General features: G+C 45.8%; 1 protein-coding gene across 1 annotated transcript in view; it reads left to right on the top strand.

Moving 5' to 3' along the window:
• Positions 1-10,172: 10,172 nt before the first annotated feature.
• Positions 10,173-23,571, top strand: part of LOC104045193 (probable cation-transporting ATPase 13A5) — a 33,887-nt gene continuing 20,488 nt past the window's right edge. The window contains 10 exon segments of the mRNA XM_064455880.1: positions 10,173-10,267; positions 13,651-13,708; positions 15,156-15,327; positions 16,480-16,614; positions 16,839-16,909; positions 17,617-17,694; positions 19,901-20,031; positions 22,364-22,432; positions 23,235-23,293; positions 23,295-23,423. Coding sequence (XP_064311950.1) covers positions 10,201-10,267; positions 13,651-13,708; positions 15,156-15,327; positions 16,480-16,614; positions 16,839-16,909; positions 17,617-17,694; positions 19,901-20,031; positions 22,364-22,432; positions 23,235-23,293; positions 23,295-23,423 — 969 coding nt within the window. The 5' untranslated portion in view covers positions 10,173-10,200.

Below are 23,571 nucleotides of genomic sequence, written 5' to 3'. Positions count from 1 at the left end.
TTATTATCATAATCATTTATCATTATCGTTTTATTGTAATCATTAAGCTGTGCTTATCTCAACCCACAAGTTCTTTTGCTCATCCGATTCTCTTCCCCATCCCACACGGGTGGGGGGGGGGGGGGTGAGCGAGCGGCTGCGTGGTGTTCAGTTGCCAGCTGAGGCTGAACCACGACAAAATTTAGTGTCCTATTTATGAACTCCCGCACACAAGAAATGCATTGCCGCATGTGATTAGTGGCAGCTGCAGTGGCGTTGCGGGCTAGGCATGTAATTTATGTTTATGTCACCATTGATAGCATAAAAGTATCAGCTCGTGGCAAACCTGTGGCTCTTACAGGGTTGACAAGATAAAAAATCTGCTTGTCCACTGCTGAAATGCAGCCTCACCTGCAAGAGAACAGAATTCAGATGGTAGGTGATATTTAACCTCTGCCACTCTTTAAGATGTCAGTCTTGTGTTCCATCTTCCTATGCAAGTCCAATGTCTCCAGCCAGACCAGGGCATATTTTATCATCTTCCTTCAGTGGTGTCAGCACAGTTCAATCAGCAGAGAGCTATGCATTGTGTCCCGGCTGTGTTGAACTGTTTATACAGCATAACTCTGGCCATCAGGAGACAAGCGATGCGTTATGCACACCCTTGCTGCAGAAACCAGCTTGTATGTACACACCAAAGCCTCTGTGCTCTGCTCCCTCACCTCTGGTGGAACATCCCAGTGCTGGGCTGGCCCACTCAAACTTGTATGATGCATACATACGTACAATGTAGACACTCAGTTCTGTCTGGGCGGTTGAACTTGCTGCTTGGCACTCCCAGCTTGTAATGCTGACAGAACAGTAGAGAAACAGAAACAAAACTTATCCATTTAATGAAAAGAGTTGTTTTGTAGGGGTAATTTAGGGGCATTTGCAAATTCTGAGGCTGTGTAAGGGCAGAGACAGATTGACAGCTTTGGATGGGGCTTCCACAGTCCCTGTCTGCAGCCCAAGCTACCCAAACAGCTGAAGAATCCTCTACAGGGCTGAAACTCCAGGCTTACTTTCTCCTTTTGTGACCAGCAGTGGATGCCAGTTGGAAAGACCGCCAGTGATCTTTGCCAGCAGACACTGTCCATCCTGGTTAGCTTTCTACAACTAAATCAAAGGGGCAGGCTCCCTGGAGCACAGCCGATCCGCTGAGCCCTTCAGCCACTCTGAACAGCTAATTTCAAAATTTGATTTTCCTTGTGAAATGCACTTGTCCTAGTTAATGGAAAAAGAAAATCACTTTTATTTTTGCCCTTCCCATTTATTTACTACTTGTTTATCCTGAGACAGTCATCACAGTTTTTGTCTACTCGTCAACACTCTAGAGCTCGGCCTGCTTGGCAGCAACACAAAGAAGGAATAAATGCAGACCCTCACCATTAACAACTGTAGGTGCTCAATAATGTTAACAAGCTGGAACCTTTTACAAGGGAAACCAGCTTTCCACTCATATAGCACCTTTTGTCTAAGGAACCTGATGGACAACACAGCTCTTCAGGAGAGTTACAGAGGAGTCTGTGGAGACAAAGTACCGGCCAAAGATCAACCAGGAAAGGAAAGCACAAATAGCTGGCACCTGGACGACCCAGTTCAAGGAAAGGAAACAGAATTCAGTTATCATATATTGCAGGTGTCTGGTGCCAACAGCTGAATTTAGAGGACTCATCACTTGCTCTTACGGCCTCTGAAGTATTCAGGTTGGAAAAATAGTCCTGGAGATTCTGCACTAATATCCCCACCAGACAGTGCTTAACCCCTTTACAGCCTTTGTCTAGTTTGTGGGCAGGTGGCACGCAGCCCCCAGGCTAGGAGGGTCACGCTGTGCTGCGTGATGGTTCAGTGCGCCGTGGGCTGACCGCCAAATGCATACGAGGCATGGCAACACTCAAACACGCTGTCAGCCAAGCCAGGCCGTGTAAATTTTCTTCCTGGTTGCCTGTCAACAGTGGGGACACAATTCTTACTCTGAGAAAGTAACAAAATGTCCTGTGTGTTCGAAACACAAAGCATATCTGTCCCTGCTCTAGAGTGCCCTGTTTTCACAGTGTCCCTTGTGGCCGGTGACCACTGGAGGTGCTTGTCACTGACATAGCTTTGATTACTCGGTCTAGGTCACTGTAGGTAAAAGGGAGTCAGGAAATATCCATTCGTATGTCTTGTTTAAATCTAATTAATAAATCTCTTTGGTACTTCCCAGGTGATTAGCAGACAGGGTTAGACTACAAGCTTCCCACTTTACTGTGTAACTGTCCCAACCTTTCATCTAGGCCACGTGGTAGACTGCTCCAAGTAGAAAGAGCATCCTATTTCAAGACGAGAGTGAGGCTGAAGAGGGAAAGAGGACATCAGGAGAGTGTAACAGGCCTTTTCTCCTGAACCTACAGATTACTACGGGGGTGCTGGAAGAAGGGCTTTTGGACCTGGGAAGTGGTTCAGAGAACAGGAGACCTATTTCATTTATGTCTTACTCCCCTCTCACACTCCACCCAAGGCCAGGTAAATCTTGATTTGATAGCTCCAAGCCATGAAAACCAGGAATGCTCCCTCAGCCATTCTTCAATGAACAGTTTTACTACTGCATGCAATCACCACGCACGTGCCAGCCAGTGTCTAACAGCTACTTTGAACAGAACTGGCTGTTGCTGTAAAGCAGCAGAGCTCTGCAGAGGTCACAGGAACTGCACCCCTGGGCACTGCCAGCTGCCATCTGTTCCTTGCACTGAACCTCCAGCCTGCCACTCCGTTCCTCCTTGTGGTCACCCTTACGCAGGGCTCACTGCCCACTCACAGCTGACCTGCATGAGAGCCTCAAGCTGCCTCTCACGATGCTCTGTTACTGCTCCTGTCAAATCTTTACACCCTTTCAGAGCACAAGTTGTACAGGAGCATCCCATCCTTTCTATCTAGACTGTAAAGCAGGAATGCGGACGTGCTGGCCTATGGCTTGAGTCCAAGCTCTTAGCAAGAAAGGCATTCATCAACCAGACCAGTCTTTCTGTCCCAGTGACTGGGCTGTTGTGAAGTTAGACAAGCATACAATTCCGGGAAGAATATGAGGACCTGTGGAAATACCCATGCAAGGCTTTGTCACCACATCCTGGTGACAGAGGATACCTCTGGGGGGGTGAAGGCATCATGGTACTCTCTCCAAAGTTTGGGGGTGTTGGTACAGCACATGTTATGGGCTGATGATTGTCTTCCTCTGCCTGGAAGTTGTGCCACAGGGAGAGGGCTCTGGACACTGTCAGGATCCTCAGGAGAAATGTAGAATGTCTCCAGGAACAGAGCAGAAATGAAGGATGTCACATATGCACCCCTATGCCCTGGAAGGCAGCTGGGATGAGTGGCTGATGGCCAGCCCATGGTCTGTGGGGTGGGCTGTGAACACTGGACAACATGTTGGGTTGTTACATACCAGAGATACTAAATGCTTATTGTAGGTGCCTTTTAAACTTCTAGGGATAGGAGATTGCTCATTTGCATGGACCATGTTGTGCCTGATTAACTGTATACAGTACACTGAATACAGCCTGACTCATTTGCTGAAATAAATAGCAATTTAATTATAAATCTCTTTTTGCTTCTCTGGGGACAGAGGGTGCTATTTTACTGCTTTCTGTATATTACCTGCTGGTTTCTTTACACTTCAAAAGAACCTTTTGGCATGGCTACAGCTTCACGTTTCCTTACAGCTGAATGGGCACCTGGGTACTTGAGCAAAAATAGAGCTTTATTAAGTGCACAAAGCAGGAAAAGGACCTGAAGAGCAGTAAGCTGGGACATGCTGTGCACCAGTAAGAAGGAGAGTTCAAATTGTGAAAAGTGAGAGGATGAAAAAGGCAGGCAGCCCCAGCATGTCCCTCTCTGTGCTTTCTCCTGCTGCGGCTCTGGGCAGGCAGTTCTTTGCCCTCCGGATTTGCCCCACTCAGAATCTCCCAAGATCCCCCATTCTTGACTAAGCAGCTGAAGAGGGACTGGAGCCATGTGTCTCCAGCAGCTATTCAGAGCCAGAGTTGGACAGAAGAGGTGTGGATTGCCCTCCACAAGGGTTTTCTCTCCATAGCGGTCCAGCAAAGCTGGGCACACAGCCTCCTGGTTTGACTTGTCAGCTAAGAAGGCTGCAAATGCCTCTTGGTACAAACTCTTCTGCAAAATCAGGGGCTTTGCCTGGCATCTCAGGGAAATGGTGACAAAGGCTCTGAACAAGCTCTCCAGGTCTCTCACCTTACCCTCACTGCCCTTCTCTTGCTCTCTGAAATATCTGACTCTGCTATGCATCTTCAGTGCCTGCAAAAGCCGAGGCAGAGATCGAACAGACCCAAGCTGCCTTCCCCACACTACACTGCAGCCTCTTTCTTCCACATTAGTCAGCAAGGTAGCCAGATAAGGTATGTAGGTAAGATAACTCAGAGAGATATACAGCAAGGTACCCAGGCAAGGCAGCATGTGTTTTGGCTCCAGCTGCAGGAATCACACACAAAATGCCCAAATCTCTTTGAGGAGCCCCTCAGTGATGCTTCCTTGAATGTGTCCCACCATGTTCCCCTGCATAACACACATCCTTGTGGGCTGAGGGCTTCACCTGGGCTGAACTCTGCAGCACTACCTGCCTGCTTTCTCCCTCCACAGCCAGCATTGCCCGGCAGCAGCTCAGGCTCCTTTTTTCCTTTGGGAGTATGGCAATGGGGACAAGAGGATCTTCCTAGAAGGCAAGTCCAAGTCCCCCCATCACTGCCCTGGGCAGTGCTATGGAAAGGGGAAGACAAAGGCTTTCAGGTAGGCTGTGATTCAGGTTTCTCTTGGTTGTTTTCTTGTGGAGAGTGCCAAAACCGTCTGTCCTGGTAAGCCGAGAGGCTCAGAGCAGCGGGTGCTTGTGCCAGGTGAACAGACCTGGGGAAGGGACCAGGAGACAGCAGCGATTCTGAGATGTATTTATCCATTCATTTTCCCCAAGGCAAAGCACCATGCTGTGCCCCTGTCAACTTTCATCCCTTCTGCATGCAGGTCCTAATGTTTTGTTTGCTTTGCTGACAGGCAGCATGTTTTAAAGCAGTTCCCCAGCTCTTTCTTCCCTGAAGAAAGCTGAAGGCAGTGCTGCACAGAGCAGCATGCTTTTCCACTGCACAGAGCAGCACACTTCCCCCGAGCTCGGCGGGGATGAGTTAGCCCAGTGCTGGAGGCCCTGTAAGAGCAGTGTCCTATGTGGGCTGATCCACTGTCCTCTCCAGAATGCTGGATTATTGAACAGGGGGTGTTGTGGTGGTACATCTACAACACATCTGACACCTGAACCATGCACAGTGCCTGTAGATACCCAGCAAGTGTTTGAATAATTTTGGATGTTACTGGAAAGTTCACTGTGCTTACCAACAGTATGTCTCCTCTGTGCTTCTCAAGAGGTCAGGACAAACCTGGATAGCTTTTAAGTAAACTTGCATTCTTGGCTCCACCACCCACAGATGAAGTGAAGAATGCAGTTGTAGGCCTGTGGTCTATTTACATGCTCTTAAAATGTCAGTCTCAGACAACTGGTAGGACTGCACTCAGAAACCCCACCTGTGAGATTGCTGGAGCACAGCGGGTACAGGTAGAGCAAGGACGTTCGGTGTAAGAGGTCCAGGAGGTAACTGTGAGCAGTTGGACACTGGGAGAAAGGGTTTGAGATCAAAGCATGGCTTTGCTTTTCATAGCTTTGTTCAGCCATTCGAGACAGCTAAGTTTTTTTTAATAACTTGGTATAAGACACTCACTGGTGCTAGGAATAAACCTGATCAGAGCCCAGGGAAGGAGAGAGAGGAGGGCAGAATGACAGGAACATCAGGAGAAATAAAAAACCAGCAGAAAATACACAAGAAAAAATACAGGTGGGACCGAAAAAATGTAAGTGTTGGCAGACACTGCTGTGCAGTGTCTCATTGCAGACTGGTTGGTTGCAGCAGTGAATGGAACGGTCCTGCTAAATACGGTTACCTGGATCTGAACTCACAGGGAGCCATTGTCCCACTGCAGTTAAGGTCTGGGCTGTGCTTTACTGAGCTTGGGCAAGGATTCCTGCAGAAATCATAGGAACATAAGGCTGGTTATTTGGTCCAGCTTCCTGCTCTGAGGCAAGATCTATCTATCCTTAGATCATCCTTGCAAATTATGTCCTGCTTTTCCTTAAAATCTTCTATTGCACAAGACTTCCCCCTGCCCTAGGTAGCCTGTTTGAGTATTTTACTCTCCCCTAAGTTAGAAAATCTTCCTGAATATCTAAACTAACTCTGAAAAACTAATTGTTTAATTTAACAAGAAATTAGTCTGATTTCTCCTTGTCTCTAATAGTAGGAGAAAAAAAAATAGCTGACTGTATTCTTTTGTGTATTATAAAAGTTATTATGTTTCCTTTCAGTCTTCTCTTTTCTAGTTTAAACAAACTCAGTTATTCAACTTTTCTTCATGGGTCATGTTTTCCAAACTTCTCATCTCGTTGTCATTTGGAGCCTTGCCATTTAGGTCACACCTTCCTAGAGCTGAATTCCAGCCAAGGACTTGCTAACAGCAAGTTGAGTGGAATAGTTTCCTTCCATCTTGCAGACCTTACCAGCCTCCTGCTACTGTGGCTCAGAACAACAGTCATATTTTTGGCAAGAGGAAACTCAACCTGCAGTTAGCTACATTTTCTCTGTCATACACCTGCTTGGCCATTACCTCCTCATCTTGTACTTGTTTCCTCCAGCTACTAAGAGCAGCATTTTACTGAATTTCATATGGTTACTTCAGACTATTTGGCCAGCATCCTAAAATCATGCTGCGTTGTTTCTTTCCTATAAAGCAAGGGCTTCCATCAGTTCAGTGTCATGAACAATTTTCAGTAGTCCTCTCCATCCTGTTATTCAAGTTGCTAATAAAAACATGAATATTTTGTGTCCCCTGGGTTGGACAGCAAACAACTGACACCTACTTAGGGTTTAACCCTTCAGCCTATCATAAAAGAATCCTATTTCTCAATATCTTTATATCTCATGGGGAGCTCTTTTGAAGGCCTAAATGTGCTGCTTCTCTCCTGTTCCCTGGAGCATCTCCCTGTCAGGGAGGAAATGAGTTTGGTTTGATAGGATCTTCCTATGACAGATCTATGTTAGTTGCTCCCTATCACTTTATTATCCCCTGGGTACTTACAAACTGACTGCTTGAGGATTTTCTCTCACATCCGTCTGTGTGTTCAAGTTGAGTTGACTGGCCTGTAATTGCCTGAGTCCTTCTTTTGCCTTTTCAGGTGCTGGTTCTACAGCTTGGTGGGCTGGGGCCGGAGGTGTCCCACACAGCTTGGGGAGCCCTTTGCAAGCGCATGCTGTGGTGGTGGTGGTGGGTGTCCTGGTACCCCACGCAGGGAGACTGCTGAGTCTCCGGTCCAGAGACTGGAGGTCATATTCCCATAAATGATACTGTTCTGGTTTCGGCTGGGATAGAGTTAATTTTCTCCATAGTAGGTAGTATGGGGCTGTGTTTTGGATTTGTGCTAAAAACAGTGTTGATAATGTGGAGATGTTTTAGTTGTTGCTAAGTAGCACTTACACCAGTCAAGGACTTTTTCAGCTCCCTGTGCTCTGCTGGGCGCACAAGAAGCTGGGAGGGGACACGGCTGGGACAGCTGACCCCAACTGGCCAAAGGGATATTCCACACCATATGACAGCATGCTCAGCATATAGAGCTGGGGGAAGGAGGAAGGGGGGGGATGTTCAGTGTGATGCCGTTTGTCTTCCCAAGTAACCATTACATGTGATGGAGCCCTGCTTCCCTGGAGATGGCTGAACATCCGCCTGCCCATGAGAATGAATGAATGAATGAATTCCTTGTTTTGCTTTGCTTGTGCATGTGGCTTTTGCTTTAGCTATTAAACTGGGTTTTCTCTCTTTTACTCTTCTGATGCTCTCCTCCATCCCACTGGAGGGGAGTGAGCGAGCGTCTGTGTGGGGCCTAGTTGCTGACTGGGGCTAAACCATGACAGAAGCATACCTCACCCTGCATGATCAAAATAGAGAGAACTAATAACACCACCCAGGTAATGATAACCTCTCTTAAGTTTCTTTCCCACGGAGAATTACAGGAGGCCTTGGCCGGTAGTAGGCAATCACCTACTTACAGTGGATTGCACTTTATCTTTTTGTGTACAAGCCTTTGGCCACAAGAATGACCACAAAGGACACAGCTGGACTTCACGTAAGGGGCAGGTATAAGACCCTGAGAAATGGGCACTGCTTCTGAAGATCAGGGAGTGGAATGACTGCAAGTGTATCGTGTCCAGGGAGCTTCATGACAGTGGCTGATGTGTGGAACAGTGTGTTACGGTTTAACCCCACCCCGGGGTCTTGTGGATGAGCTTAGCACTGCCCTCTCAGAGGAGAGGTAGAGTCAAAGGGAGACAGTTTACTTACACTGAAATCTGATTCAGTTCAGGCTTTAGACAGTTCAAAATGACAATGCTTTAAAAAAAAGAAAAATATCTATTTTTCCACACACACACCCCCCCCCCCCACCCCGATTTTTCAGGATTCTTTGGTGTTTGGTCCATCTTTGCTGTTTCATGGACACAACTGCAGCTAGCAGAACCCCCAGAGGTGGATCTGGTTAGACTATGCAGAGCCAGACCCAGGTAGATTCAGGGTGCAGCAAAGTGACAACTGCTCTTTGATCATCCCAGGGCCAAACAGCCTGGCCTCTCCTTGCTCTGTTTCAACGTGAAGAAATGTGGATAAATGCTTTTATTTCCTTAGTAGTCTGCCTAGTGAAAGGTGCCTCTCTCAGTTGGTGGAGGTCCTTCCAGTTTGGAGCTGTAGACTGAGGGAGACTCAGGGACCTGCTGCACTGCAGTCCCTGGACATCATTCTGTCTCCCACCTTGGGGAAGGAGGATTTGGAAGATTCCTAATTTGCCATCACTGGGGAAATATACTGTGTGCAAAGACTGTGTCTTTTTATGGAGTTTAAATCCCCTGGTCTCATCAGTGATAGAGAATTGCTTCCCTGTGGCTGAACCAAAAAGGGTCAGAGCAAACTCAGAGCCATTGTCTCTATTCACACAAAAATGTACTTTATTTCAGGACAATAATGCAGCACATTTTTCCTGCCTGGAAAAATGTTTGTTTTCAGACTTTGTGACAGAAGGAGAATGGGGGGAGACAAAGCAATTTCAGGTTAATGCCTGAAAAATGATTCAGACAACACTGATTACTGGGACACAAGAGAGTGGAAGATGTGCAGTGGTGCTCCCAAGCCTGGCTGCTGCTGCTATCCCTGCCAGGGAGACTGGTTGGACCCACCATCTCTCCCTGCCTTGCAGGGGTTTATGCTGCATCCTGTTCAAGGGTCCTGTGCACCCACCTGGGCTTCTCCAAAGGAGCCATCCAGCCCTGTTGCTCTTTCCTTGTAGCTCAGCCAGAAATTGAACCAAAGCTCATGTTTGGAGCGATGCCTAGAGCTAGTGGGGATGTTCAGACTGGATCCACACCTGAAAAACCACTGCTCCAGCATGCTCCACTGCAGATGCTTCTCTCTGACATGCTGGAGGTGGTTCCCAGTGCGAGGGTTGCTGCTCTGGGGTCAGCTCTGCATGGGGCTGCAGCACTCTCCCACCCTTCTCCTTGCCATGTGCTTCGATTTCCCTCCGAGCCCTGCAAAGCCAGGAGGCAGAGAAACGCACATCTTACATAAGCCAGGCATTTAAGGGCTTTACGCACAGGAGTGGATTTTCCTCCCTCTCCTGGGAGCCTAATAAGAAGTGTGTGCACTGTGAGGCTTTCAAAGGCAGCAGACAGGGCCATGGTGAGAGCTGACTTTAACACGGGCCTGAGTTTAAGTCAGTAACTGCATTCAGCACTGCTTGACCCCACTGACCAGGACATCCAGGACTGAAAAGAATGTGGTTTTATGAGGAAAGGCTGAGAGACCTGGGTTTCTCCTGAGAAAAAACTTCTTTCCTGTGCAGGTGCCAGAGCAGTGGAAGAGGCTGCCCAGGGAGGGTGTGGAGTCCCTTCCCTGGAGACATTCAAAACCTGCCTGGACGCAGTCCTGTGCCCGCTGCTCTGGGTGTGCCTGCTCAAATAGGGGGGGTTGGACAAGATGGTCTCCAGAGGTGCCTTCCAGCCCCTGCCATTCTGTGATTCTGTGATTCTGTGATTCTGTGGTCAGATGGAAAAAAAGCTTTGGAAGGACCATTGTATGATCCTCAAGGATGAAGAAAATGAGCTAATATGGAGTGGGGGACCATGATGGGTTTTGGTTTATTTTGTGCCTCTTTTCCCACATGCTCATTTTGGATATGCCTCTGCTTCTTCTTCTCCTTCAGTCCCCATTCAGGCACTGTCTTTTCAACATAATCTTGGTCAAGGCAGAACCCTGTATCATTTCTTGCTGACTTTGAGATTGATTTTTGCAAAGTAAGGGCTATTAGAGGTACATACTACTTCAGTCCAGAGGTGTGAAACATGGAAGAAACCTATTTGCCTACCAGAATTCATCTGGCCAGGGAGCAGTGTCCCTTCCCCACTGTCTGTTCCGTTGCCTTTTCCAAGCTAATTGTGAGGAACCCTACTAATGCGTACACTTTCCCTTACCGCGTCATCATGTATCCAAGAGCAAGTCATAGGGAAAGTGCCTACAAATTAGTTTTATCCTGGACAATTGTCTGAAGTAGTGATTAAATCACTTCTGAAATGCAAGGGTCTTTGCTGCTTAGCAGGTCTAGGAAGAGTAGGCAGATGACCAAAGTCTACTGCAGCTCTCATGGCAGGAATCCCTTGTTTCTCAGTCTTTTACAGCAGCTTTTATGGAACTGCCCTGTCCTTACAAGGGTTTTTTATTAATATTAGTTGAATCTACTTCCCATCTTTGATTGTGATTGATTATTGGTTATGTGTAGCAGCCTGGAAGGGGTGCACTAAGTGAATGCTTTGCAAACACAATGAGTTGGAAACTCTTCTACATGCTAACATGGAGTGATTACAGAGAGTCTGGTGAGGGTGGGGGTAAGACTTTCTCCTCCAGCTTTCTGTGCGAGGAACAACTGGAATCCAGATATTTCCAGTGCACAGAGTGGGCACAGAGGTAGATGCCTCTGCACAGGTGTAAAATATAGTCCTGTCACTCCGGTATTTGCTGGAGTTATATATGTGCTGTATGCACTGTAAACACAGTAGCATGGTCCACCCGGACAGGAGTCTCTGTCCTCTGCAAGCAGAGGCTGCTAGCAGGTGCTTCCCAGCATCTCCAGTGTCACAGTTTGCCCAGCCTTGGAGACTGAGAAAGTGACTCCGTCATGGGAATGCAGGTGCTCAGGACATGCACAGGTAGGAGGGATCCTGCCCCGCAGAGCACCCCTGCACCTCCGTACCAGGATTGCTGCAGGGCTACTAATAGCAGTGGGGCTTTAACTTCCCTGGTTGTCTTCAGTAAATTCCTGTTGGGCTTTGACTGGTGCTCATATGAGCTCGTTTTAGATTAGGGAGCTTGGGTCAGTTGCAGCAGCCTGAATCCAGCACAAAATGAAAAATCTGCTATGGGAGACCAGTAAGGAGTCCGCTAGGGATCATCTGTGTCATGCTGATTGCTACAGGCAGTGCTTTTCAGGGGGTCACTAGCTGATGTGTGGATATGGCCCACAACGACTGCCTCTACTTGCATAAGAAGCAATGCGGATGCCAAGTCCCTGATGAGGGTAGATGCATGGGTGGAGTGAGGCTCTTGCCACAAGCAGCTTTTTAGCTGGGAGCCTGTGCACCCAGATGAGCTGTACCCACTTCCAGGAGACACCTCCCTTGCCCCATCCAGCCTGTGCCTGCAACCCTGCTGACAGAGGAGGGCCCCAGCTCTGCCCTGGATGCTGCTGACACAGCCTGCCTTGTGCAAGGTTGTTTGTGTCAGGCTGAGCAGTGGTCTGTTGTTTGTTTTTTGTTTTGTTTTGGTTTTTTTTTTTTTTTTTTTTTTTTGTAATACATCTTCCTGTGGTTCTGTTTGCTGGAGCACCTTTGCTTCCAGGTACTGCACTTCTTGGAAATATCTTCGTACTGCAGACAGACCTAGTGGGGTAAATCAGCCATGAATGTGGGTTCCCTCAGCTCTGTCCTTCAGTGCTTCCTCATGAGTGCTGTGTGAATGCCCAGTGCGTATTCTCTGAGAACAGACTGTGTAACAGCACAGGCTGCCTTTGTGCCTCGCCTGTGCCTCGCAATCCAGTTGATTGGCATGTGTTGCAGCTGTAGGGGACTGACCACTAGCTAAGGCCATCTCTCTGGCCCCAGGGGACTTGGGCTCCTGCCTGTAACAGCAGGACTGGGCTCCTGCCTGGCTCTGTGCTGGCACAGTGGTGAGGACCTGGCATGACCTGGCTGTGCTGAGGTCCTGCAGCCTGTGGGAAGGGGCACCTCCCCAGCACCCTGAATGTCAGGAGCTCACAGCATCACTCCACTTATTTAAACCAGCCCTTTTAGACATGTACAGTGTACTTCTATTGATTAGCTTCCAACATGTCTAATGCATTTTTTGGTTCCTCCGTTGTTGTTCTTAGCACATAGCTGTGCACTAGAGCCCCACTTGCAACTGCCTGCGTTTGGCTCGTGCTAGAAATCCCCAAATACTCTCACTGGGTGACTGCTGGCCTTGCACTCACTCAGCCTTAATGCCACAGCTTTTCCCCAGCCTTTCCTCCACCTTTGGCTGCAGATTTGATCCTCTCCTGTCCTTGTAGGGTGATAGATGAGTTGCGGTCCCACAAAGCTCCTGTCATTCCAGCCACCCCCATAACAGGCTCCTTGTTTTCCAGGCCTGTATTTGGAGTGTACCTATAAAAATTCTGCTATGAAAAGGCAAGCAAATGGAAATCTCCTTGAATATCCTTAGTTGTGGACACTATGGTTTGTCCTCCCACCCTGAAAACACCATTTGTAGTTATTGATTTAAAATTCTGTGGCCTCTGAAAGAATAATATTTTGTATACATCAGGGCTGCACATCTGAAAGCTACAGAGCTGGTTTGAAATGGATTTTGCTAACCTCATATAAGGGCTGCATGATTATTTCAGTTGAGCTCCATTGATTTCAGCTTAGTTTATGTTGATTATGATCAGAGTTAGGATAAATCAAGGTAATTGCTCTCTTAAACCTAAACAGGTGCTTACTTCAATGCCTTTAAATCACTTGAAAATTATATCTGAAGTTGAACCAGTACAATTGTTTGTACAAGCCCTCTCTAAGGAGCTCAGCTTTGTTGCAAACTCTATCCTGTAAAGCACCAGTTGTCCTTCTGGCATTTCTCTGACATATTTCAGATGTGGGTCTTCTTCATTTTTATTCTTTTTTAAAAATAATTTAAATGCCATTTCCTTCCCCTTTTTGTTCTTTAGCTGGCAAGTTATCCTGGAAAAACAATCAGTGTAGTCACGAGTAGATGTCCAAGAACATTGCCTTTTACTTGTTACCTCTGCCTATGTCTGCAGGACCTCTTAATACCTCCTCAGGGGCAGGTACCTCATGTACCTGCTAGCCAGTGGGTAGGTAGTTGTTATCTGTGGCCTGGGTTAGGTATCTCACCTCAGTGATGGCACAAGATTGCTCCTGCAGCTCCTTGCGTTGGCCTGTCCTGCAGCACCCATGAGCAGTGGGCAGCTGGCAGCATCTGCGCTGGTGCCAGAGCAAAGGGCCAGGTGTGGGCAAGGCAGCCCTGCAGCTGCTCACCTGCGACGCCGCTGCTTCCTCTGCTTGCTTCTGAGCGTGGGTGCTCTCCTGCTTTACCATCATCCCTGGGTGAACTTGCAGGGATTGCCTGGAGCTGGGCTTTTTGGACTGGGGAAGAGAGCTGACAGGTGCCTGGGAAGTTCCTTGTATAGGGAAACAAATGGATCACTGCAGCAGGAATGTAGACATCTGATGGAAAGCAATAGAAATTTTTTTAGCAGTGGGTGCAACACAACAAATTAAATCTCTTTTTCTAGGTTTTCATCTCAACCTTCAACCAAAATCCTTTTCCCAAATAACTTTTATACAATCTACCATAGCATGGGTGGCACAAAGCAAGCCCCATCATGGGGGATGCCTGGGTTCCTGCCTTGGTGCCCATGGGGAAGTAGAAAGGGACAGACATATGGCTGCTGAGGGGGTGGATGTAGGGCTGCAGGGCCAGGGTGGCACCTACCAAGGCTGCTGCCTCACTGCCATGAGAGCTGTGGCCAGGCTGGATGGTGGGTGATGTGTCCAAAAGGTTGGCACCCCTGGGTGCTGTGAGCTACCTGCTGTGGATGGAGCATCTTCCCCCTTCCATCATGGCCTGCTGAAAGGGTCGGGAAAGCACCCAGCTTGTGGAGAAGGATCCAGTTATGCTACAGGCATTAAAGTTACTGTTAGCCCCATGGGCAGATTTAGAGCAAACCAAAGAGTACAAAAATCCAAACTACTTCTCAAGGGGAAAAACTAAAGCTACGGACTTAATCCTCTTCACAGACCACAAAGCATCACTGAACAGATTACTATTGGGCTATCAAAATGAAAGGGCAAGTAGGGAAAAGGACAGATGACCTGGGGAATAAGTTGGAGGAAGAGAGTGTTCAGAGCAAAAAGAGCCCTTCCATGTTTGTTTTCAAGGTAATGTGCATATAGTGGAATATAACACACCAGTAGGTACAGTACCTGGTACCTGAGAGGAGTTGCTCAGGGCTTGGCAGTTTTCTTTCCCTGATGCAGATTCTGTGCCCCTGCGCAAGGTAGATTTCAGCAGTCAGCACTAAGTTTGCTTGGAGGAATCTTCCTCCATGGCAAGCAGGGCTGTTTGGTGCTAGCACTGGAGACAAAGAAGGGTTACCATGGCAGGTCAGCTGCAGTCTTGATGGTAAAAGCTCCAGACTGGAGTTAATTCTTTATTAATCCTGGAAGAGCTGATATGGGAATGCTTCTCCGCCAACGGCAGCAGCCCAGCAGCATCCTACTTTCAGCAGCTCTGCTGTATTCTTAACTGTGCCGTGTCAATCATCAAGCTCTCATTTCCAAAAATGACCTTGAGCGGTTATTAGGGAGGGCTTCAGTCACCAGCTTTTCTTTTCAATAAGCTTGGACTTCCTGATGAACTTGTTGACAAAGAATGCTTTCTCTTTGCTGTAGAGGGCATATTTGGCTACAAAGCTCAAGGCTGGCAGTCTTGTGCGTTGCTGGATACATCCTGTCCTGTGGGGCTCTGCTGCTGCTGTTTTACTGGAAGGCAGAGTGGGATGTGTGGGCGAACTGCATCCGCTGCAGCTTGGAAGAAGCAGACTTTGTTCTGCTCAGAACAACAGTAGGTGAACCCTCCTGTCTCACTGTTACTTGCAGAACCTATTGTTTTCACAGATAGGGCAGCCTGTCTGTTTTTGTCTGCATGATGTAGCAGGCTAATAACACTTTCTACTTTTGGAAGTGGAGCAGCAGGGGTGAGTCAAGCTTCAGAGGATCAACCATTTTTATCTGCAGAGTTTAAAATACTGTGTAAAATACCATGTTTACACTAACAAGAGTGCAGCAACTCTGAGGGCTGGGCCCCAGAGTTCGGGCATTGCTGCTGCCCATCCACAGGCTGCAGCATCTGCCCTCTGCCAAAGACATGTTCTGTAAAACAGCTCTGCCTCTTCTCCTTTATGTGCACAGGGTGCGGCCAACTGCCTTCAGCAGAGGGATCATCTTCAGAAGTTGTGGCTGTAAGTAGCCTTTCTGCTTTAAAGTTATTGAAGAATGCTGAGGAGATGGGTTTTAGAGAGCTAGATTTCAGGCATTAGTTGTATTCTAAGACTCCATGACTGTAAATTAAACCCCAACCGAATTCTAGCAGAGCAAATGCTTAAGACACTTATTCAAAATTGAAATGATATAACATAAATGCACTCAAACCACTAAATGAATAATCTGTTGTTACAGTACTAGTTGTTACTAGTTACATTAGACTAAACTGATCAAAAGACAATTCAGTCTGACAAATGCATGCATAGCAGTAAAGCTGAGTTGCTTTTGGCTATGGATGTATAGCAGGTAACTCAGCATTACAGGAGTTTTGTGGTGCAAAGTAGCTGGTGCTGAGGACTCGGTGTCCACACTAAAAGTTTTTCAGAAAGCTTTTACTTCTGACTAGCTCTAGTTGATCCTATAGACTGAATACCCATCCTGTAGCTATTGAAGCACATCTTCTGGTTTAGTTTAATCTCTGAAATTGTTCTGCAGCATGGACCGAAGGAATGGAGATGATTGTGTGATTGAAGTGTTTTACTGATTGGTACTAAAACATGGATACCAACATCCCTGTTACTATGGTTTTAATTTGCTATGATGGCAATGATGCCATATTACTGTAGTTCTCTGGGAATCTCATATATACTTCCCAGAGCCAGGAAACATTATCACAGGCAACATTCTGGACTTGTCACTAAACTGTGCTCTGTTTCTCTAGGATGAGTTTTAGAGATACAACTGGAAGACGGTGACCTGGATTGATTTGTGCACACTGGCACTACCTGTTGGTAGTAATTCAGGTGGTTGTCTTGTAGCTGATAAAGACTCTGTTGTAAACAGAGCTGTAATGAACCCACAGTTAAAGGTAAGTCATCTATAAAATGGAGAAGAAAGATTGCAGGGAGGAGGTGGGTGAAAATAAGAGTCAAGGCACCTGGAGGATCCCAAGGGTGCTCTGCCAGCACTTTCCTGCAAATCCTGTTTACATAAGCTCGAGTTTTCACCTAAAATATGCGGAACGATTTCTGTAACAGTGAGATGGTTTTTCCCTTCAATGGGAAATGGAATTTTTGCTATTTGGTCTTGCAGATGAGATGTATCCAGGTACAGAAAATCTGTTATATTTGGGACTTTTCTGTAAAAGAATTCAAGAAAGCGGCGTGTGTGTCAGCAGCCTGTTACAAAACCCTTTATGGTAGGGGACTCCCTTGTCTGAACTTTCTCCTGTTATCCTAGATCATTAGAAGACAGCAACGCACGTCACAACATACACCACAAGTTTAGAGCTGATCTCACAAGGGAAGAATACGATCAGGGAAGATCAGGTACGGTCTACATATAAGTAGGCGTATGAGCTAATTGTGACAGTGTGACTTATTAATTCTTCCTTTCAAATTCATGTAATCTTCCTACTCACCTTAGTAGCAAGGCAGTGCAAACTGCATGGGTGACATTTGGAAAGGTGCAAAATCATTATCCCTTACACTCTGAGCTCATCATCTTGGCGATACCAGGCTAAGTCTGAGGAAAACACCACTTGTTTCGCCTGGCATTCAGGGCACAGCAAGCTGTGACTGACTGCATTTGCCATTGTCTCCTTAAAAGCCCTCTGGGAAGCTCATCACAGGGTTTAGCAGCAAACTGTCAATCTTTTCAGCAACGAAACAGTAAAAATCTGCTACTGTGTGAAGTCCTGTTGGATATGATAGCTTCCTGACAGGTTTATTTGTCCTGCTCAGCCGTATGGTGCCCCCAAGACTTACTTTTTTACATAAGCGTTAATGTTATTTGGGCACACAGTTTTCCATGTGAAGGCTTACCCTACATGACTAAGCTGTACCTGGGGAACTTCTCTACTTTCCTACAGGCAGCTGTTGTGTGGCCCTAATGCCATCAAAGTTAAAAATCATCCTATTTGGAAGTTAATCTTTAAAGAGGTCAGTAAGTCAGACTAGCGCTTGGTGGGACAGGTTTGAAGGGTTTTGTAGACTTTACCAGGGCACACTGGGATGAGGTGATTGATACTTCATAGGCATAAGCCATGGAAGAGAGTTGGTCAGCCTCTTTTATGGTTATTAGCACACATTGCTGGCAGAAGTTTACAGGGAAGAATATGAAGCTTAAGAGGATGCTTGGTGCTGCATACTTATAACAGCTAAATGTTTCCCACATGATGACTCTGTCCCTTCTTGGAGAGAAGCAGTGGAGGGGTACAGATGTCCTTCTCTGCTGTAGGCCCTTATTCCCAAGAGAACATGTTCCATGAGCTGGGACATCTTGCCTTGTGACTGAGCAGTAACATGCACCTGGACTGCTTGTGCTTTCTGCAACTGCTAGGACTGACCGTAGCCACATCAATAACTCTGTCCTTTCATGTAGGCTCTTGATAATGATCTGCAGTGAAAATTTTATTGGTACAACTAAGGCACATATGTTCCTCTTTAATAGCCTTGTTTTAGTGGTCAAAAGGTAGTACAAAACCTTGTACAAGCTTGCTTGTGGCCTCAACAGCAGTGTAAATTGGGAGTGTGCTTTATAATGGAGGAAAACATTTGCAAAATCCCTATTTTATAATTGTCTTGTCCATCTAGTAACTTCCTTTTCTCTTGTGACATAGATGCAAGACAATTCTTTCCTGCATAAATAAGGATGCACCACAAGACTGTCCTTCCTCTACAGAGGACAAAACAAAAACATCTTGTAGGTAAGAGACATGCATGGGTGGTTACTTGCTGAGTTTGTGTATGGAAATGCTGGACATAAATTTTTGCCAACCTTTAAGTAGAGGCTTTTCGTACAGGATACTGTCATGTCATCTGTATTCACTTTAGTGGATTATGGATGCTACATGATTGTCTTTAAAATGGAAAAGAGCTATGAATGCTGGGACTCTAAGCTAGCACGTGTCCAAACTTTAAGCAGAGTTTGTTTGAAACCCTACAAAATATGTGAAAAGCTCCAGGGCTTCTGAAATTATTTGGATTTGATGTTACCAACTTTTCAGTGCCACCTGGAGATGGTTTTGAAGAGAACTCCAGTCTAGTACTCTAAAAAGTTTATTTAATTTGAACTTTGCACTTCCATCCAAGGCTGAAGCTTCATGTTTGAAATATTAATGGTGGTGCCCGGAGGCAGACTGGTCCTCATAAGCTTGTGGTATTTCAGTCCAGATACAGCCTCAGTGGCCGAAGGCTAGCATCCTGATTTAGTGTCTGTCTCTTTGTCCTACTGAATGTCAAGGAAAGTATTAAATTTTCATGGAGGGACCAAATTTGTCATATGAATAATTCATTTCAGTTCCAATCGTTATGCAGAAAGCTCTTTCAGTGGCTATTTTAGTTATACCAGGTCTGCAGAGAAGTCTGTCACTCTGTCAGACAAGCCAAGAGGTGGGCAAATCTCTGAAACACTTCATCAAATTCTTTTGTTGTTAGCGAGATACCACAATAATCAAAATTATATTCCCAGACTTCAGTAGAGCTTGTTGCCTGTTTTAACATAACACATAAAAGTGAGTGATGACGAATGTTGTAAGACTGATGGAATGTAGAGTAGCCAAAAATATGGAAGTACAAGGAAATCAAGCCTTCATTTTAGTTGTAGTCTAAGATTGATTACTAATGGCCCCACATACCCTTAGTAGTTATTTGCCATCTTTCTTTTTCCAAATATCATATTCATAGTGACTTTCTTAAATCACGAAGTATTAAAGACACTTACTGTAATTTGGTCTTTTTTTCCATATTTGGCTAGTATCTCCTGTGTAGCAATTAGTAGAAATACTCAGAAATATTACGGTCACCTTTGTTAGATGGCTACCGTGGGAAAACAACTGACTTAGAATCCCTTAAGGCTGACTTAAAGTTGCCAGCATAGATGCTGCTGCATAGTAACTGCTTAGCAACAGCTTTTAATTACAAACACCACAAACTACGTGTAAGCTGGTAAGTTTAGAGCTGCAGGCTATTAACACTCTAAAACAGCCATGAAAGAATGCTGCCTTGGGATAGCAAAACAACCCTTCAAACTGGTGTTTAAGACTCCTGGACGCTGTAATGAAATGTTCTCACCTCTTCCCACACTCAGTCTCTCCTGATGTGTGTTATGCACATCCCCTGACAGGCACTAGATTTGTGTTTTCAAATTTTAAGCCCCTTCTACGTGTTCCAAGCCTTCACCCTCATGCTGTGGCTGAACCAAAGCTACACTGAATATCCAGTGGCCATCATAATATTGTCAATCATTTCTGTTGGCTTAACTGTGTCTGACCTCAGACAGGTAAGTCTGCTGAGCAGCTTGCCAGCTCCCCATCCTGCACTCTGCTAGTAATTTCATCTACCACAGACACAAGTAGCTATTTATATGCTCTTTCTGGTTACATTTTATTACTGTGTATTAGGCCGTATTACTATGGATTTTTTTCTGTCAGAGTTAAAAGGGTCATACCTGGGGGTCTTGAACTTCCCAAGAGTTAAAGATGCTTGAAGTCTGATACCTGGTCTTTGTAAGACTTTATGAAGGTGGACGATATCAATGAGTCTGGTTCCTACTGTAATTTCAGGAGGATTCACTTCTCTTAAGGTTTGCTAGATAGCAGGTCTTAACAGCAAAAAGAAGCATGACTTTTTATTTCTCAAATTTGTTCAAATTTCTGTCACGGATGCAGCTGCTTGGAAGCATTTTCTGAAAGTCTCAGCTCATTCACTATTTGACAGAAGCATTCACCTGTGATAAACCTGAAACCTTCAGTCTCTGTGACAAAGGCAAATAGATTGAGCTGAGCCTTATGCAATGTTTGCCTGCCACCAAGTATCCTCATGCAGCCAGATAAGCTTCCTGGTGCTTCTGGCTGGAAACGCAGAACACTCTCACCTGGAGCAGGGAAAACGTTTCTTCTATTTCTGAGCCCACTTTACATACACAGGGAAGGCAAAAGTCAACGGAAGAAAGGATATGATAGGGGGAAAAAGATAAACTATGTGAATGAAAGTACAGATGGGGAAGAGTTATAGGCATAGGATTCTGTCAGGCAATGTTTTAGTCTCTCAGGTCTGGATTTGTAGGTATCACATTCCTCTGCATTGTCAAGATTTAAAAGCAGAAATGAACTGAGGATTCTTGGGTTCCAGTAAATGTTTTGTTATATTCAAGAAAAATACAAGTGTTAGAGGACAACACTGAGAATTACACTTCTTGCAGACAGTGTGATGTGATTAGAGGTGGTGGGTGGCAGGGTGAAGGGACAACGGCTGTGGGGTGTACTGACCTGACTGTCATGCTCCTATTCTCCTTCAAAGCCAGGCACAGCTCACATTGCCTCCCAATTCACTGCTAAAATCATTGTTCCTGCACTGAATTACTGGGGAAGTGCAACTTCGGCCTTTAGAAAGGTTCCTCGAGAAGGTGGTATAGCAAACTGCTCTGTGAAGTGCTGCCCAGGAGGAGGCAATAATTTGCCCTTCCAAGACCTGGCTTTTGTTCAGATCTACCCTGCTTTTCCCTGGGCTGGTAGAGGCACACAGCACATTCCCTGCGTATGCCCTAGACCATGGGGCTTTGGGCTGTATGCGCTCACCGGTGTGCTGTGCTGACTAGGCACTCCTGTGCACCCGCTGCCCTGCCAAGGGCATGCTTTTATTGCTGCCTCATACTGATCTCAGCGAGGGCTTTGTGAATAGCTGGGGCTTGTGCCAGCACAGGTGTGTTGGCTACGTGTCACCTTATTTTTTTTTGTATCTGTGACTAACATCTGTAGGATGACTAGCACTCCTATGTTGAACAAGCACTTGCGTTTCTGAGTGCACCTTTGTACTTTGTACACAGCGTTGGTGTCACGTCCTGGTATTGCAGAGCACGAAGAACAGATAAGGTCCGTTCAGTTTTCTTTGGCAAGGTCAGTTTTATTGTGTGACTGATAATTTTGGCAGGAAGAAGTAAAATGTTTGGGGCCTCTGGATATTCTTCAAACTGGCTTGACGTCTTCACATGAAGAATGCTAATGAAGAAATCCACACTCGGGGATCAGTTTTTTGCAATTGCAACTTTTAAATCAAGATAAGGCATTCTCTCTAATGGCGTTGCAATGACAGTTGACATCATCGTTATATCAGGATATATAATTGTCTGAATTGGATTGCAAAAACTGGCAAAGTGCAGACACCCAGCTAAATTAGAATTTCTGTTTTCCTTCTTGCAATGGCAGTTTTGTAACAATAGTCTTTACAACTTGGTTGTCCTGTTGATAGATAGCCTCCTAGCAAGCACAAAATTATTGAGCACAAAGAAACCCTCTACAAAGGGAGTGCAGATAGCAATGTTGCAGCTAAAGAGACTTGCTCTGGCATGAAGCAGGAATAGCCCCTTGAAGTTCAAGGGAGATACAGCAGCATGAATTGGAAGCAAACAGAAAATTAGGTCCGTGTTCCCACAGCAGTTCGTTCTAGGTTAACTCGATGAACTTGCAACCTGATTTCTAACAAGCAATGTGAAACCTCCCCAGGATAACTCAGCAGAGTTCAGTTTCTGTGACGTTAGCATGATCACTGCATTATAACCTACTGCTTCACTTGAGTATTGGTGTTTCAACACCGCAATTGCTTTCCCATCGACAGCAGTCTACCAGCTGCACGACCTCATTGAGGAACATAACAAAGTCCATGTTACAGTCTGCACGAAGAGTGAAGGTGAGTCATCTGCATCTCATCTTCCTCACCAGCCTGTATAATTAACTAACATGTTGAAATGTATGTGGAATTTCACAGCTCCTGTTGATTTCTATGACTGAAATATGAAGGGCGAGCTGCAGGGAGAATAGGGCAGAGGGAGGTGAGCCGGGCAGGGCAGTGAGAAGTGTGGGCACAGCCTATGTGGTGTGGTAATGATGCAGCTGTATCGTTATCATCTGTATCTGTTCTATCTGTAATGATACAGGTGAAACTATTAATTTGTGTTAAGAATTGAAAATGGCTTGGAAAATTTAATTTCACAAACAGGCAGCTAGATAACAACTCTGGCCGTCGAAGACCTGCTTCCCTGCTTTGCTATAGGCTACTTGAACAGTCTTGTCAAGAGCTTATGAGCGATTTTCAAGGAGTCTAGAAATATGGGTCCCACCGAGGTATGCGCTTTCTTTCCGCTGTCTCAGTTCCTTACCTGTAAAATAGGGGTTATAACTATTTTTGTCTCCCAAAGGTGTTGAGAGGGGAAATTGCTAGAGTGATGGGCGATGTAAAGGCCTTGGGTAGGTTTTCTTGGTCAGAATGTTTTATGGACACTTAAGCAAATAAAACCAAAGACAACCACTTGGAGGGAGGTGTTTAGACAGGGCTGATCTTTGTGCTGTTGCTTTTCAGTTAGTGTTATTTCTAAGAAGTGCTGGCCTTAAATCATGCAGTGTAGCAGTTTAGTGATGATGTGTGCCTTGAGACTTTTTTAATTGCGCAGAACTTGTGCACAAGTGAAGTTAATTTTTGTATTTTTCCACAGGTTGCAAAGAGCTGGAGTCTTGTTACTTAGACCCTGGATACATGTTTCTTTTAGATGGAAAAAAGCTCTCTCCCATGTGATGCTGTCCTGACTGATGGAAGCTGTATTGTGAATGAAGGGATGCTCACAGGTGCAACCCTGGAGTTTGAAATGCTAACACCCTGTACAGACTGTCTGTCAGGGAGATGTGTCTATCTATTCTGACAGAAAATTATTTACTATTTATTAGAAAAGTTTGCAGCAGGAGGTGGAAAAACTGTGGCTTGGATAATTCACAGTTGTCTTGGGCTTTTGTACACTGCCATTGTGTAATACTCATTTCTTATCCACATTAAAA

Source organism: Phalacrocorax carbo, chromosome 7 (assembly GCF_963921805.1).
Source record: "Phalacrocorax carbo chromosome 7, bPhaCar2.1, whole genome shotgun sequence".
NCBI classification, from domain to species: Eukaryota; Metazoa; Chordata; class Aves; order Suliformes; family Phalacrocoracidae; genus Phalacrocorax; species Phalacrocorax carbo.
This window is presented reverse-complemented; position numbering and strand designations above follow the sequence as displayed.